The 16,103-nt window shown below is 41.8% G+C and overlaps 2 protein-coding genes across 3 annotated transcripts; one reads left to right on the top strand and one right to left on the bottom strand.

Annotated features, from left to right (window-relative positions):
* The first annotated feature begins 6,059 nt into the window (after nt 1–6,059).
* Nucleotides 6,060–9,228, top strand: nmur1a (neuromedin U receptor 1a). Its single transcript, XM_026930895.3, has 2 exons — nt 6,060–7,071; nt 8,527–9,228. Exons 1-2 carry the CDS (start codon nt 6,126–6,128, stop codon nt 8,925–8,927), a joined length of 1,347 nt encoding a protein of 448 aa, XP_026786696.3. The 5' UTR covers nt 6,060–6,125; the 3' UTR covers nt 8,928–9,228.
* A 172-nt stretch (nt 9,229–9,400) lies between these two features.
* dynlt2b (dynein light chain Tctex-type 2B) lies at nt 9,401–14,766 on the bottom strand. 2 transcript variants are annotated; one of them, XM_026930758.3, is made up of 5 exons: nt 14,650–14,766; nt 12,386–12,519; nt 11,989–12,058; nt 10,077–10,140; nt 9,401–10,000 (listed from the first exon to the last, which is right to left on the bottom strand). In XM_026930758.3, exons 1-5 carry the CDS (start codon nt 14,706–14,708, stop codon nt 9,953–9,955), a joined length of 375 nt encoding a protein of 124 aa, XP_026786559.1. In that variant the 5' UTR covers nt 14,709–14,766; the 3' UTR covers nt 9,401–9,952. The 2 variants fall into 2 exon arrangements, with proteins under 2 accessions (XP_026786559.1, XP_053093858.1); XM_053237883.1 differs by having other exon boundaries at nt 9,401–10,140.
* Nucleotides 14,767–16,103: the final 1,337 nt, after the last annotated feature.

The following is a 16,103-nucleotide window of genomic DNA, read 5'->3' as shown; positions in this document are numbered from 1 at the left end:
CCCGAACTGGCATTTGAAGGGGGATAGTCCAGTGGCCGAGGACTGGAGGGTGTTGTGGGCATATTCAGCCCAAATGATATAGGTGGCCCAAGACGTGGGATTACTGGCCGCCATACACCGCAGGGTGGTCTCCAGATCCTGATTAATCCGTTCTGTCTGGCCATTAGACTCTGGATGGAACCCAGACGATAGGCTGGCTGCGGCCCCAAAATGCATGCAGAAGGCCCCCCAGAACCAGGACAAGAATTGGGGACCTCGGTCAGAGACAATGTCCAGGGGAATTCCAAATATCCGGAAGACATGGTTCATGAGGACTTCTGCAGTCTCCTTGGCCGAAGGCAGCTTGGGCAGGGGAATGAACTGGGCAGCCTTAGAGAACCAGTCCACAACCACCAGGATGACTGTGTTGCCCTGGGATGGTGGGAGTAACAAAGTCCAGAGAAAGGTGCGACCATGGCCTGCGGGGAACAGGTAAGGGATGGAGCAGTCCCTGAGGTTGCTGACGTGTAGACTTTCCCTGTCTACACATGGGGCAGGCCTCCACATAGACCTTAACGTCCTCTTTGATGGACGGCCACCAAAAGTGCTGCTGGAGGAAGTCAAGTGTGCAAGCACTTCCTGGATGGCACGTCAAGGGAGACTCATGACCCCACTGCAAGACCCGGGCCTGGGCAGATTGAGGAATGTACAGGCATCCAGCGGGACTACTGCCTGGATCGGGCTCATGGGCAAGGGCCTCATGCACCACAGTTTCCAGTTCCCACTGAAGGGGCACAACAATCCTAGACCTCGGAATAATCAATGCCAAAGGCTTCTCTTGTGTCTCGGGAGAGTAGCCTCGAGACAGGGCATCTGGCTTGACATTCTTGGTGCTGGGTCTGTAAGATAGGAGAAACTGGAATTGATTAAAAAACAGGGACCATCAAGCTTGCAGAGGGTTCGACTGCTTAGCTTGCTGGAGATATTCCAGGTTCTTGTGGTCCGTGAGAACCTGGAAAGGGTGCTGAGCCCCCTCCAGCCAGTGGAGCCACTCCTCCAAGGCAAATTTTACCGCGAGCAGCTCTTGATCCCCCACATGGTAGTTGCGTTCGATATCCGACAGGCGGCGAGACATGAAGGCACAACGGTGTAATTTTCCATCCTCACCCCTCTGTGACAGGATGGCCCCTACACCCACCTCTGAGATGTCCAACTCCACCACGAAAGGTCTTTCTGGGTCAGGGATCAAAAGAATGGGAGCAGAAGTGAAGCGGCGCTTGAGATCCTCGAAGGCCCCCGCTGCCTCCGGACCCCAGTGAATCTTGGTTCCTCCTCCCTGGGTAAGTGCCGTCAAGGGGGCCACCACAGAGCTGAAATTCTTAGTGAACCTCCTATAGAAGCTCGCAAAGCCAATGAAACATTGAACCTCCTTGACAGTGGCAGGTATGGGCCAGTTGTGGACCGCCTCAACCTTCTTAGGGTCCATCTCCAGGTGGCCAGGAGTGACGATGAACTGAGCCTGGGTAACATGAAATTCACACTTCTCGGGCTTTACGTAGAGATGATTGTCAAGGAGTCAAGATCCAGTTTAGTAAAAATGGAAGCCCCTTGAAGCAGCTCAGAAGCAGTGGCCATAAGAGGAAAGGGGTATGGATTCCGAAACGTGATCTTGTTGAGGCCCCGGTAATCAATACAAGGCCTAAGACCCCCGTCTTTCTTCTCAACAAAGAAGAGACCCGCCCCAGCCGGGGAAGTGGAGGCTGCCAAGGACTCCTTAATGTACTGTAGGTATCCATTGCAGAGTGCTCGGGGGGAGATAAGGAGAAGATCCGACCCCTGGGAGAGCAGGAACCAGGGAGTAGATCAATTGCACAATCGTAAGTGTAGTGAGGTGGTAAGGAGGTAGCCCGGGACTTGCTGAACACTGCCTTGAAGTGATGATAGACACTGGGGACTCAAGACGGAACTAGGGGCTGAGGGACTCTGAAGTAGGCAGGTTGGCAAGTGGAACCCCAGCTCAGAATGGTGCCAGTGGGCCAGTCGATCCGGGGATTATGTCTGCGCAGTCAAGGGTGACCCAGGATAATAGGATACTCAGGGGAGTCAATAAGATAGAAGGTCTCCTCCTGCTGGTGTTGAAAAATAGTAAGTCGCAGGGTCTGAGTGGCCTCTGTTACTTTGCCCAGTTCCAGAGGTCTGCCATCCAAAGCTGTAACTGCCTGGGGGTGAGGAAGAAGTTGTGTAGGGATCTTAAGTTCCTTAGCCAAGGATAGATCCATGAAGTCACCTGCGGCGCCGGAATCAATCACAGCCTGGACCAGATGCTGGTGACCCTCCCAGGACAGAGTGGCTGGAACAGCTAGGACGGCATTAGTAGGAGGAGCTCTAATTTTCCCCATCATGGAGCGGAAGTGGCCGGAACCACCGCAGTAGAGGCAACGACGCTCCCTCGTGCGATGTTCCCTCTCGTTGGGAGAAAGCCTGGAATGGCCCAACTGCATGTCTTCCTGGAAATCATGGAGATGTTCAGAGGCCAGGGAAGCTCTGGAAGAAGGAACACAAACTGGAGAAACAGACCTGCTCAGAGGAACTTGGGACTGAGATTCCTTCCCTGGACCAATTTTGGTAGGTATTAACCTCTGCATACTGGGAACACCCCACAAGACCAGCTGTTTTGGAGATGCTCTGACCCAGTCATCTAGCCATCAAAATTTGGCCCTTGTCAAAGTCGCTCAGATCTTTGTAACAGCCAGAGGTAAAATTGTAAAATTAGGTTTTCCAACATTTTCAGGACAGAGGAGTTTACACTTTGCAGTTTCTCTGTAACATGCCAAGCAGAAAAAAAGAGAGGCTTCGACGACTACGGCTACGACTGTTTAAAACTGCTATAATGTAAGTGAGAACACAAACTAACTTGTTTCACCAGTGCTCAAGGAAAATAATAATTTCAGTGTGGTACCAATAGCTCTGCAACATCACACCACTCCTTCATTTTACTGTAACACTGTGTTTATTAATTACTTATAAAGTATTCAGAAAGTGGAATTATTATTTATTTGGGATTCAGATGTTCAGAAGTCAGTGTGTGTGGAAGTGTATGTGTTGGGTGGGCTTATCAGCATTGAACTTCCTCACGCCAACACTTTGCTAAAATAAAACAGTGTCTGTGTGTAACAGGGGAATTCAGGGGGGTTTCCGACTGATTATGTCTGGACTGGTGTCAGTCTGAAAACCCTATGAGATTTCAGTGTGAAACCTGTTCAAACCTGCCCCAGCTTATGCCTTTTCTTTTTCCTATTTCCTATTTCTTTCAATTTTTTGAGAAATAAACTGTACGCTCCTGATTTTTTTCCTGTATCTGATTCAGTTTGACAGTTTAAACTCTTTATTCTGGTGTTAAAGTGATAATAATGTAATAATATTCATGAAAATAAAAATCACATATCATGTTTCATGTATCATGTTGAATATAAAACATCCACACTGCAGAATGAGCTCTTTTGTCCATCAGACCCTCTAGTAAGAAATGATTTGTTCAGTGCATGGATTAATGATCAGAATGTAGAAGTAGTTAAACTCAGGTTTAAGCTTTAAGAGAATCAGCACACCAACAGACTCTGAATCTCAGGGCAGAGCAGCAAAGAGTATTGTATTGAGCTTCACCTCACACAGAATATCATTCTTTATTTATTCATTTATTCCTCATAAAATTACATTTAAACAAACAAACAAATAAATAATACTGCTCTGGAGACTATCGTGATCAGTATTCAGTATTCTAACACTGACTCTCTGAGGAAGTCTGAACCTGCTTCATGTTTTCAAAAACACCTCACTGACCCCAAATCTGTTCATAAACTGCTGTATACCTGGGGTAAGAAGTGTAGGACATAGACACGGAGACAAAACATGGGACAAAAAAAAAAGATACAGGGACCGGACAAAGAGACGATATGGAGAATAGACACAGTGACAGGATATGGGGCGTGTGTAACAACTGGAAAGAATAGAACACAAACTGGATAAACAGTTTAATGTAGACAGTAAAGAGCAGATCAGAGTGCATGCATGTTTGTGGATAGAGTTCACTCTTCACACTGACCATGATAAATGCAGGACACAGAGAATCACTTCCTGCTGATTGTGTGTCATTTCAGTCCTGCATTGGAGTTATGTGGAGACCAAAAATGTGACTGGGCGTGAGATTCCTCAGGAGGTTCCTCAGGGGTTCCTCAGACTGTTAATGGGAGTTACGAGGAAAATGTAATGTTCTTTGATGTTCCTGATTAGCTACAGACCAGCTAATGTGCAATGAGATAATAAACTAGACCTCAGAGGTATCATTAAATTAAATTATTTGCCTTTCTCATTAACTTTAATGACTTTATCATTTATTTCTGCTCTATAATGCAGACAGTGAAAACTCAGTCAATCTGTAAGGGAACATCACTCTGGTTCTGCAGCATGGAACCAATGAAAATGAAGCTCTTTGCCTTACAGAACCAAATCTATATTCATGTGAAGTTCTGTACTTGTGAAGAAACTTTATTCCAGCTGGTCTTGGTGGTGTTCCACTTCAGAAGAGTCACAGAACTTTTACTGTTCACTACTCGGTTCTCCACACTTCATACTTCATACCTGTTTTTTTCCTGGTTCAGCTCCACCCTAGTTTAATCCGATGTGAACAGAGTGGATTCTTGTGTCACATTTTGAGCCAAAAATCAGATTTGGGACTTTTCAACTTGCAAGCCGAAGCTGAGTTTATCCTCACAATCTCAGTTCCTCATTTTCCAGGCCTCGTCCCACTATCCGGGTTGCCAGATCTTCATAACAATATCCTCCTTTTGGTTGAAGTGTCTCATTACAGATAACCACACAAGAAGACACATTAATACAGTGAAACAATTGCTATTTTATTTGAAAAGAATGTACTATAATTACAATACTGTTTTACTGAGGCACAATTTCACTTGTTAATCCACTATATTTTAATTAGAATAACACACGCATACACACACACTCATACACACACGTATATTTACATAAACACTAAGTTCTGAGCTAATTTCTCAAACATCTAAAACACTTTATACAAGACTAACAGTAAACAATACTGTATTAACTGGCCCTTTGTTGAGTTTCCTAGCTGCCTTCATGTTTCAGTACTTCTTTTATGTTGTTTAGATGAAAAAATAAATCACTGCAGACTTCAGGAGCAAATTACCCATAATGCACTGCTGCTTTTAAAAGCTCCAGTGTCACCCAGTAGACGCTGGATTCCCTTTTGAGTTCCCTCTCAAGATTTCTTTCTGAGGGAGTTTTCCCACACCACTGTCACATTGAAAGGAAACAGACTCAAAGGAATTGATCCTCTCCTGACTGATACAGAATACAAATGAATTAATGAATTTAGCAAAAAAAAAACAAAAAGTAAAAAACAAAAAGTAAGCTAATTAAAGTGCATATGTTTTCAACAGAGGTTTGATTTGATGAATATAGAGCTGATTCAACTGTCTGTTTATCATTTGTCCTTAAAATACACCTGCATTTTGATGAACTCGATTCCTTTTTGTATCTTTTTACCAAATCTGTTTAATATTTTATTTTTATTACATTCACTGTATCCATTCAGGGATGCAGTTTTTCTCTGCCAAAGTGGAGTGTGTTCCTGCTGAACAATCAGATACGGTCGAGGCTTATTATCCAACAAATACATTAACTATATATGATATAGGACTAAAATCATCCTTGATAGTGATGATGATGATAATGATGATGATGAGATTTTCATTTAACTTGCTCATGGAAATAGACAAAAATATAAAAAAGGTGTAATATTACACTCATACTAGGTTGCCGTGGTGACCCTTCCTGCAGAAAGGGGTGGAGTTATATAGCCTGATGTTCAGTCTGACAATCTGGTGGGTTCAGTGGTATTAGCATGGTGTTCAGTAGGTGAGGAAGTGGTGAGAAAGTTTGTGTAAAATCCTCTACTCAGACTTGTCCACAAAAGAATCAGGCTCTATGCAAAACACAGACCCCGCCTTCTAAAAAAACAGTCAGTCTGTGGGCAGTCTGTGAGTTAGCAAAGTGGCCTAAAGGGATGTAAAGTAAAATAATGGAACACATCTACAGTAAAGACAAAAATGCTTATTAATCATATTTATTGTGTTCTGGTGTCTGTGTGTTTTGCTCAGGTTCAGTTGATCATGTCCGAAACAAACTGTTCATCTGCGGTGCTGAGCTGTGTTCAGGAGTTCCTGTGCAACTCCACCTTCCCGGTAAACCTGAGTGACATGGAGATGGAGGATTACTGCCTGAGCCTGGATGATTACCTGACGAAGTACCTGGGTCCTCGGCGCTCCCCCGTCTTCCTGCCTGTGTGCATCACTTACATGCTGATCTTCAGTGTGGGAGCAGTGGGGAACACTCTCACCTGCGCTGTGATCACACGCCACCCAGTCATGCGCACACCCACCAACTTCTACCTGTTCAGTCTGGCTGTGTCCGACCTGCTGGTGCTCATCCTTGGCATGCCGCTGGAGCTGTACGAACTGTGGAGTAACTACCCCTTCCTGCTCGGGAAGAGCGGCTGCTACTTCAAAACCTTCCTGTTTGAGACGGTGTGTTTCGCCTCGGTGTTGAATGTGACGGCGCTCAGTGTGGAGCGCTACATCGCCGTCGTGCACCCACTGAGGGCGAAATGTGTGGTGACACGTGCCCATGCCAAGCGTGTGATCATCTGTGTTTGGATTGCATCTGTGATTTGTGCGCTGCCCAATGCGAGCCTGCATGGAATTTTCACACTGCCAAAACCCCGTGGGAGTGGAGAGGGGCGCGAGCTGAGTTCAGCTATGTGCACGCTGGTGAAACCACGCTGGATCTATAACCTGATCATCCAGATCAGCACACTCATCTTTTTCATCCTGCCCATGATGACAATCAGCACACTCTATCTGCTCATCGGCATCCAGCTGAAGAGGGAGAAGATGCTGCAGGCTAAAGCTGAGTGTGAGAACAATGGCCACAGAAACGCTAGTGTGCGCACTCAACAACCACGAACACGAAGACAACAGGTCACCAAGATGCTGTGTGAGGAAAACACAAATACTCTGAGCACTCTTACTCTCCTGTAGCATGTCCCACTCTCCTGTAGTGTCTCTCACTCTTCTGTAGCATGTCCCACTCTCCTGTAGTGTCTCTCACTCTCCTGTAGCATGTCCCACTCTCCTGTAGTGTCTCTCACACTCCTATAGTTTGTTTCACTCTCCTATAGTGTCTCTCACTCTCCTATAGTGTGTTTCACTCTCCCGTAGTGTCTCTCACTCTCCTATAGTGTGTTTCACTCTCCCGTAGTGTCTCTCACTCTTCTGTAGTGTCTCTCACTCTCCTGTAGCATGTACCACTCTCCTGTAGTGTCTCTCACTCTCCTATAGTGTGTTTCACTCTCCTGTAGTGTCTCTCACTCTTCTGTAGTGTCTCTCACTCTCCTGTAGCATGTACCACTCTCCTGTAGTGTCTCTCACTCTCCTATAGTGTGTTTCACTCTCCCGTAGTGTCTCTCACTCTTCTGTAGTGTCTCTCACTCTCCTATAGTGTGTTTCACTCTCCCGTAGTGTCTCTCACTCTTCTGTAGTGTCTCTCACTCTTCTGTAGTGTGTTTCACTCTTCTGTGGTGTCTCTCACTCTTCTGTAGTGTCTCTCACTCTTCTGTAGTGTGTTTCACTCTTCTGTGGTGTCTCTCACTCTCCTGTAGTGTGTTTCACTCTCCTGTAGTGTCTCTCAGTCTCCTGTAGTGTCTCACTCTCCTGGAGTGTGTCACACACTCCTGTAGTATGTCTCAATCTCCTGTAGTCTGTTTCACTATCCTGATGTGTCTCACTCTCCTGTAGTGTCTCTCACTCTCCTGTAGTGTCTCTCACTCTCCTATAGTGTGCCCTACTCTCCTGGAGTATCTCTTACTTTCTTTTAGTGTGTCACACACTCCTGTAGTGTCTCTCACCCTTGTGTAGTAAGTCTCAATCTCCTGTAATCTGTCTCACTTTCCTGTAGTGTCTCTCCTTCTCCTGTAGCATCTCACTCTCTTGTAGTCTGTCACACACTCCTGTAGTGTCTCTCAGTCTCCTGCAGTCTGTCACACACTCCTGTAGTGTCTCTCACTCTCCTGTAGTGTCTCTCTCTCTCCTGTAGTGTGTCCTACTTTCCTGGAGTATCTCTTACTTTCACGTAGTGTGTCACACACTCCTGTAGTGTCTCTCACTCTTGTGTAGTGTGTCTCAATCTCCTGTGATCTGACTTTCCTGTAGTGTCTCTCAGTCTCCTGTAGTGTCTCACTCTCTTGTAGTCTGTCACACACTCCTGTAGTGTCTCTCAGTCTCCTGTAGTGTCTCTCAGTCTCCTGTAGTGTGTATCACTGTCCTGTAGTGTCTCACTCTCCTGTACTGTTTCATTCTCCTACGTTTGGCTGAAAGAGAGCTTCATAGCTAATATGTAATGGAAGTGTATGGCAGTTTAGCATCGTGTATAATATCAGTGTTTGTGTTACAGTTGTGTTGGTGGTGATGTTCGGGATCTGCTGGGCACCGTTTCACACAGATCGCCTCATGTGGAGTTTCATGGATGAGTTCTCTGGTGTGGAGATGTTTCGGGTGTTTGAGTATGTCCACGTCTTCTCGGGCGTATTCTTCTACCTCAGCTCGGCCGTGAACCCCGTGCTCTACAACCTCATGTCCACCCGCTTCCGTGAGATGTTCAAGGACGTGATGTGCGTTCACAAACGAGGCTCTGCCCACAGGAAGTACTCTCTGAGCATGACACGAGCCACTGTGCGCAGTGTCCTGAGTGATGTTGCTAATGGCAATGCTGCTGCCGATGGAGATTATGAGTTTTATGAATGTCATGAAAACGAGACCACATGTGACTTAGGGAAAGAAACAAACACACTTTGACTTGGAGGTGTGTGTTGGTGTTATGGACATGTATATGCAGGTGTATTTAAACAATACAATGATGTGTACATTTGTGTCCAATCAGAGTCTCTCTTAATGTTTCTGTGAACTTTCTTATGGAAGAAAAAATCGGCTTAGTGAAATGTAATTATGAATTTAAAAAATGAAATCATGTCTGGGCCGTTACAGCTGACTCACTAGCTAAGGGAATTTGTTTTTAAAAAATTAAAATATTCTACTTGTAACTGTTTTAATTATTTTTACAATGCACACCATTGCTATGTTATCTATGTGTGTTGTACAAGAGTAACAGAAATCATACTGAGTGATTATAATTATTAAAAATGCCATTCTGATTACATATATATATATATATATATATATATATATATATATATATATATATATATATATATATATATATACACACACACACACACACACACACACACATACATTATAAAACATATTCACACATATTTTTCTGGATTTATAATCCAGTTTTATTGTATTTTTACTCAGATATAAATGTAGATACAGGACCCAAATGTGTCTTTACTTTCACTCATGTGTTGTCTGGATGTTTTCTTGCCTCTTGTTTCCTTTCTGAAGCCTGAGAGCTGTTTATCAAACTGTTTCTGTCAACAATCAGGTGAAAGTTTGAAGGCAAACACAATGAAATCACAGGAAATAAAATTCACTGTGTCAGTGTTTAACTGCTGAAATAAAAGCTCCTGTAAACACACTTGCACTTTCACACCATTAATAAACTGTGTTGAAGTGCATAAAGGTTTTCAGGTGCTTTACTGCTGAGGCATGCGTGTGTTCTTTTATACATTTTAAATGAGTTATTCTGATAGTTGCTATTTAAAAATGAATGTAAATAAATAATGAATAAATACTAATGCTGTGTTTATTTCTTACAAAAAAAAGATAGAAAAGGTTTATGAGAGTGTGAGAGAAAAGTGGTGTATGAGTCCATCACGGCGAGTGTGTGTGTTTAGATCATAGCTTCTCTTCCTCTGTCAATAATAATAAACTCCAAATACAGCAGCCATACACACCATACTGTCCTGTTAAACACACACACAGACACAGTTACACATGTGAGGAATAAAACACAAGGCATTGTATTTGTGTGTGTCTTACATTAATGTAAACTTCTTTAGCACAGCCGTCAGTGTCTGAATCCCAGAAACAACGAGACATCATCCTGCGGGCACACACACACACACACACACACACACAACGAACATACAAGTTAATATTATTTTTTTTTTAAATAATTAAATGATTATGTATCATGTTAATGAACTTGGCAGGGCCCACATTGCATGAAAGTAAAAACCTCTAAAACATAGTGTGCTTGCTTCCTGTATGTATTAATCCAGAAAGTGTAGGTGTAGTCACAGCTATGGACCTTATGGTTACTTCACTCTCTTATTGTCATGTTAAATGTTCTTTGTGATTGGAGTATTTAAGCTCGACTTCCCCTCTGTGTAGGAGTAGTTATGCTCTACTCTGCCTCCTTTGTGTACTCACCCCCACTGTTTCATATACCCCCTCCCTGCATGCTTCTTATTCCTGTTGCACTTTATTTATGTCCTGTCAGCACTGTGCATGTCACACACGTAGCTATCTTGCACTTTGAGTCCAGTATATGGCTGTGATGACCTTAAAGATCTACTTGACAACTTGACTAAACTAAACACTGGAGCCACCAAAGGGCACTACAGCACTGTGTGAGAATAAACTGTGAGAATAAAGGTGCAATAGTTGAAAAAAAAATTTCTTACTAATCCAAATAACATGGAAAATATGTAGAACATGATTAAAATAATTGTTTAAGCCAGGGCCTCAGCACAAGTGTATTTATTATGTGGCTAAACCTGTTTGGAAAACTGTCTTACGGTCTTGGCAGCTTTTTGTGTTTGGATGGGCCTCCTGTGAGTCATTTTATAGCCACGCTCCAATACCCCTTCACGCTACCCCCATTTCAGTTTGAAATCAGCAAGCGCCCAGCACAGCCAGGTATCTCTCCTGTCAGCAAAAAATCACTCTGTGCTTCCAAAAATATTAACAAAGAAGACAGTATAGAATAAACTTGCGTGCTTTTCCAAGATGGGGTAATTTATTACTGGTGATGGGAATAAAGAATTAGCATGGTTACTCCTGGAAATGTATGTACATGTAATCTCTACAAAGGTACATTTACACTATCAAGTGACAAAGCAAAGGGTGACCATTCATGTACATGACCATTCATGTACGCGCACAACACGGAGCCGCAACTTCAGATGAGATTTCCTCAACTTTATGGAAATTAGATATGACCAATCCAAAAGACTGCCTCAAATGATTCCTTGAACCAATCGTATCGTGTGTGTGGTACAACATTTTCTCATCCCCCCTCACAACTTTAGTTCCTGTTTACTGCTTGGGCCAAAAAAGGAATAAAAATGTAAAAGTCTTTTCATTCTATTCTGTCATATACAACCTCTCACTGAATGTGTATAGAGAGATTTAAAGAAAAATAAAGGTTGGAAGAAAATAGCAAAGATCACTGGCGTCTCTGGAGAGTGTTTGTACCTAGTACAGTTAGCTTGTGATGAGAATAGCTAATACGAATACCCCTGGCATGTAACGTATAATAAACAACCAATTTTTCACACTTTTTCACTTTATTAGAATATTACAATTCATTTAAAGTACATTTTAAAGACAAATGAACTGTATACTGTAGTAAATCATGTGCTGAAGGCTACATTTTGACCACGACTCTCTCATCGGAGCTGGAAAGAAGGTCCCAATGACTCTATATGAGTGGACAGCATGGTGCCATTCACTCCCATTATGTGTTTCTAAGCTTTTTTTGGGTCGAAATATGAGTCACCATCTTGCAAAAATTAGAGCCACTATCTGCGAGAGTGATATTGCTTAATTCAACTATTTACCCTTACAGAACTAATCTTGACAAATTTTGACAAATCTTACAAAGTGCACCTTTAAAGCAGTGTGTGTGTGTGTGTGTGTGTGTGTGTGTGTGTGTGTTTGTTCTTACGTCACACCCTGTCCTCTCTGTTCTCCGATCATCACCTCCACCACCAGTTTGTATCTGTCCAAACCCAGACCTGTACACACACACACACAAACACACACACACACACACGGACACGGACACAGTTATATAAATTTAATTGTGTGATGTCAGTACTTTTGTTCAGTAATTAAACTTTTTAATGATGCATGATGTTTAATAAAACACAAAAACACAAGAAATATCAATATGAGTTTAAACAGTAGCCTTTTGTTAGTGATGGAGTGTGTGTAAAGTGAAAAGATGTCAAAGATGAAACACTTATAAATTATCTTGTTAATTTAGGCATGTAGGCTGGTGTGAGTGTTAAAGTGAGTACTAAGGTGAGTCGTGGTGTTAGTCTTAATGTTAGTGTTCTGACCTTTAACTCGGTGTTTAATGGCGTCAGCGAGTGTTCGTGTGAGTGACGGTGTTTCCTCAGGATCATACTTAACACCTGATAAATTCTCTCTCAGGATCTCTCTAATACACTCTCTCACCACCGACACCCTGAACCTGCAGCACACACACACACACACACACACACACACACACACACCACATTAACAGCACTGACTGACTGCTGGATGATGTGACAGAAACATCACATCATGATACTTAAATTTCTGTAATCTGTGTCACGATAACAAACTTTAAAACATCAGCAGTGTGTTTAAACACCTAATCAATTCAATTATAGTTTTAAGTAAGACTACAAGAAATGTACAAAAATACATTCTTTAATGCTGAAAAGGAGGAAAAAGAAACACAAACGTAGTTGTAAACCAGTGCAAGATTTTAACTTCTTTAGTTTGTTATAAAATACTGAGAGAGCTGTGATATTTCAGAACCATCTGTCATCACATCATTACATTATCAATGTTATGTAAAGAATTAAACACTAGGGGGCATGCTGTTACAGGAAAATAATTCACAAAGGGCTGGCATGATGAAATGGAGTTAGTGTTCCCACCCTGGATTTGATTATTTTCCTATCAACACATCCCCAAATGTTTTATTCCTATTATACCACAACAATTTGATTAAGACAAAAAAAAAACAAAAAAAAGATACGCAGCTTGTCATGTTACCAAGAAACCGCAAAGCACACTATTGCCAGAGATGCTGTTATGGAAATTAATCAACAACTTCTGACCACAATCCAGAATTCAATGGTGCTGTGGTGTGATAAATGATATACACTCACTGAGCACTTTATTAGGTATACTAATACTGGGTAGGGCCTTCCTTTGCTCTCAAAACAGCCTCAATTCTTCATGGCATGGATTCCACAAGATGTTGGAAACATTCCTTTGAGATTGTGGTCCATGTTGAGATGATTGCATCATGCAATTCCTGCAGATTTTTCAGGCGACCTTTCACGCTGTGAATCTTCCATTTTATCACATCCCAAAGGTGCTCTATTGGATTCAGATCTGGTGAATGGGAAGGCCACTGAAGAACACTGAACTCACTGTCATGTTCATAAAACCAGTTTGAGACGACTTTTGCTTTGTGACATGGTGCATTATCTTGCTGGAAGTAGTCATTAGAAGATGGGTAAATTGTGTGCAATGAAGGGAAACACTTGGTCAGCAACACTGCTCAAATAGGCTGTGGCATTCAAGCGATGACTGTTTGGTATTAAAGGGGCCCAAAATGTACCAAGAAAACATTCCCCACACCATTACACCACCTCCACCAGCCTGGACTGTTGACAAAAGGCAGGTTGGGTCCATGGATTCATGCTGTTGGCACCAAATTCTGAGCCTACCATCTGTGTACCTCAGCAGAAATCAAGATTCATCAGACCAGGCTACATTTTTCCAGTCTTCAACTGTCCAGTTTTGGTGATTCTGTGCCCACTGCAGCCTCAGCTTTCTGTTCTTGGCTGACAGAAGTGGAACCCGATGTGATCTTCTGTTGTTGTAGCCCATCTGCCCCAAGGTTCAACGTGTTGTGCATTCTGAGATGCTTTTCTGTTCACCACAATTGTACAGAGTGGTTATCTGAGTTACTGTAGCCTTTCTGTCAGCTCAAACCAGTCTGGCCATTCTCCTTTAACCTCTCTCATCAACAAGACAGTTCAATCTGCAGAACTTCTGCTCATAGGGATGTTTTTTTCTTTATTGTACCATTCTGTGTAAACTGTAGAGACTGCTGTGAGTGAAAATCCCAGGAGATCAGCAGTTATAGAAATATTCAAACCAGCCCATCTGGCATCAACAATGATGCCATGGTCAAAATCACATTTTTTCTTCATTCTGATGGTTGATGTGAACATTACCCAAAGCTGCTGGCCCATATCTGGATGATTTTATACATTGCATTGCTGCTGTGTGATTGGCTGATTAGATAACTGCATGAATGAGTAGGTGTACAGGTGTTCCTAATAAAGTGCTCAGTGAATGTATACATCAGAGGTTAAGTGACGGATACGTACCTCAGGACAGCATCAACATGGACTTTGCAGGTTCTAGTAAATGTGCTCTCGCGCCCCCCGGATGACTGACCGGAAACAGTCCTGTAGCTTTATAGCTAACTTGCGAAATATACAGTAACAGTTCTGTATTCTTTTTAGAACGGAATAATTTCCTCATTAAATACAGTTATAAATAAATAACAGTAATAATGTCTGTGTCTTACCTGTGTTGATAATTTGGCCTGATGAGAAAAGTATTGGCACCCTGCTCTGACCCCGTCATTATTAAAGCTTTAACATAAACACACCGCCGTTACTATAACAACTGCCAGACTTTCAGTTCCGGGGTCACGGCTGAAGCGGAAGTGAATTCTTTTATTCACTACGGTTATATTTATCATTTTAAAAGTTATTCGAGTTATTGAGATTTTATAATATACAATACAACTGATATAATTTTAAATTATGTAGTCATTAAAAATTATATTTAATATTTCGATATTATTTTATACTGTATGTATTTATTATGTATTAATGTATGCATTTATTTGTTCTTGGGTGTATTTATTTTTTTATGTATTTTTCATTTGTCCATTTATAGAATTATGTAGACAATGTCTCTGAATTATTGGGGCACATTTAGTCTTAGATATTAAATGGAGTAGTTATGACAGAATGTTGTACAGAATTAATGAAACGAATTAATAACACAGGTGACAAAGTGATTGAGATTAGATTTAGTGAGACGTGTGAAATTATTTTTATATAAAATCTACAACTCTCTACCTTCTGATGTCAGAGAAATCAGAGAAGTTCTCCTCTCTCTCTCTCTCTCTCTCTCTCTGTGTGTGTGTGTGTGTGTGTGAGACTGGTGGTCTTGCGGTGAACAAAGTAGAAACTGAAGCCCCTCAGATTACAGAGAAACCACAGAAACCCTTGCCCACACACACTCACAGAGAGAGAGAGAGAGAGAGAGAGAGAGAGAGTTATACAGATAAAGGTTATTGCTATTTTAGAAAGTTTAAGGACACTAATGCAACATCAAGAGAACAAACACCAGTGTAATAAACCAGTAAAAATAAATAAATAAATAATTCACGTGTGTGCGTGTGTGTGTTTCAGGAATCTGATAAATGGTAAAACACCTCTTCTATAGGAGTCACTCAATAATCAGATATATTTTAGTTATATGACAAAAGTTTCAGTTTAATTACGTTTCCAGCAGTGAGGTGGAAATGAATCACACTTTTAAAACTAGCTTTAACGTCATTAGATTCTTTTATCGAGTTGCACTAATAAACACCACACTTATGTGTTTTTGTCAGTTGGGTGAAGTAGAATGAACTTGAGCTGTAAGAAGTTTCTCAAATCTAAAGATTTCTTTGTGAGTTTTTGTCTCTGGTTGTTTGTGCAGATTTACAAATGTAGAAAAATGACATATTTCAGTGTAAATGTGCTGAAAAACCCAATAAATGCAATCCAAGTGTCTTTGTCAGATTTCTTTAAACACAGCAAGCACATAAAAAATGTAATAACTGCTAAAATCAGATCAGAATCAGGGCTGAGTTTCACAAAAAAAAAAAATCACAACTCAGAGATCACAGATAGGTAGTAAAGAGAGCCACATTAAACTCCGTAATGTAATGATATCATAAACTTTATCACTTGAAATATGAAA

This window comes from Pangasianodon hypophthalmus, chromosome 11, assembly GCF_027358585.1.
Source record: "Pangasianodon hypophthalmus isolate fPanHyp1 chromosome 11, fPanHyp1.pri, whole genome shotgun sequence".
In the NCBI taxonomy this organism is placed as follows: domain Eukaryota; kingdom Metazoa; phylum Chordata; class Actinopteri; order Siluriformes; family Pangasiidae; genus Pangasianodon; species Pangasianodon hypophthalmus.
The sequence above is the reverse complement of the archived record's forward strand: the minus strand, read 5'-3'. Positions and strand labels throughout refer to the sequence as shown.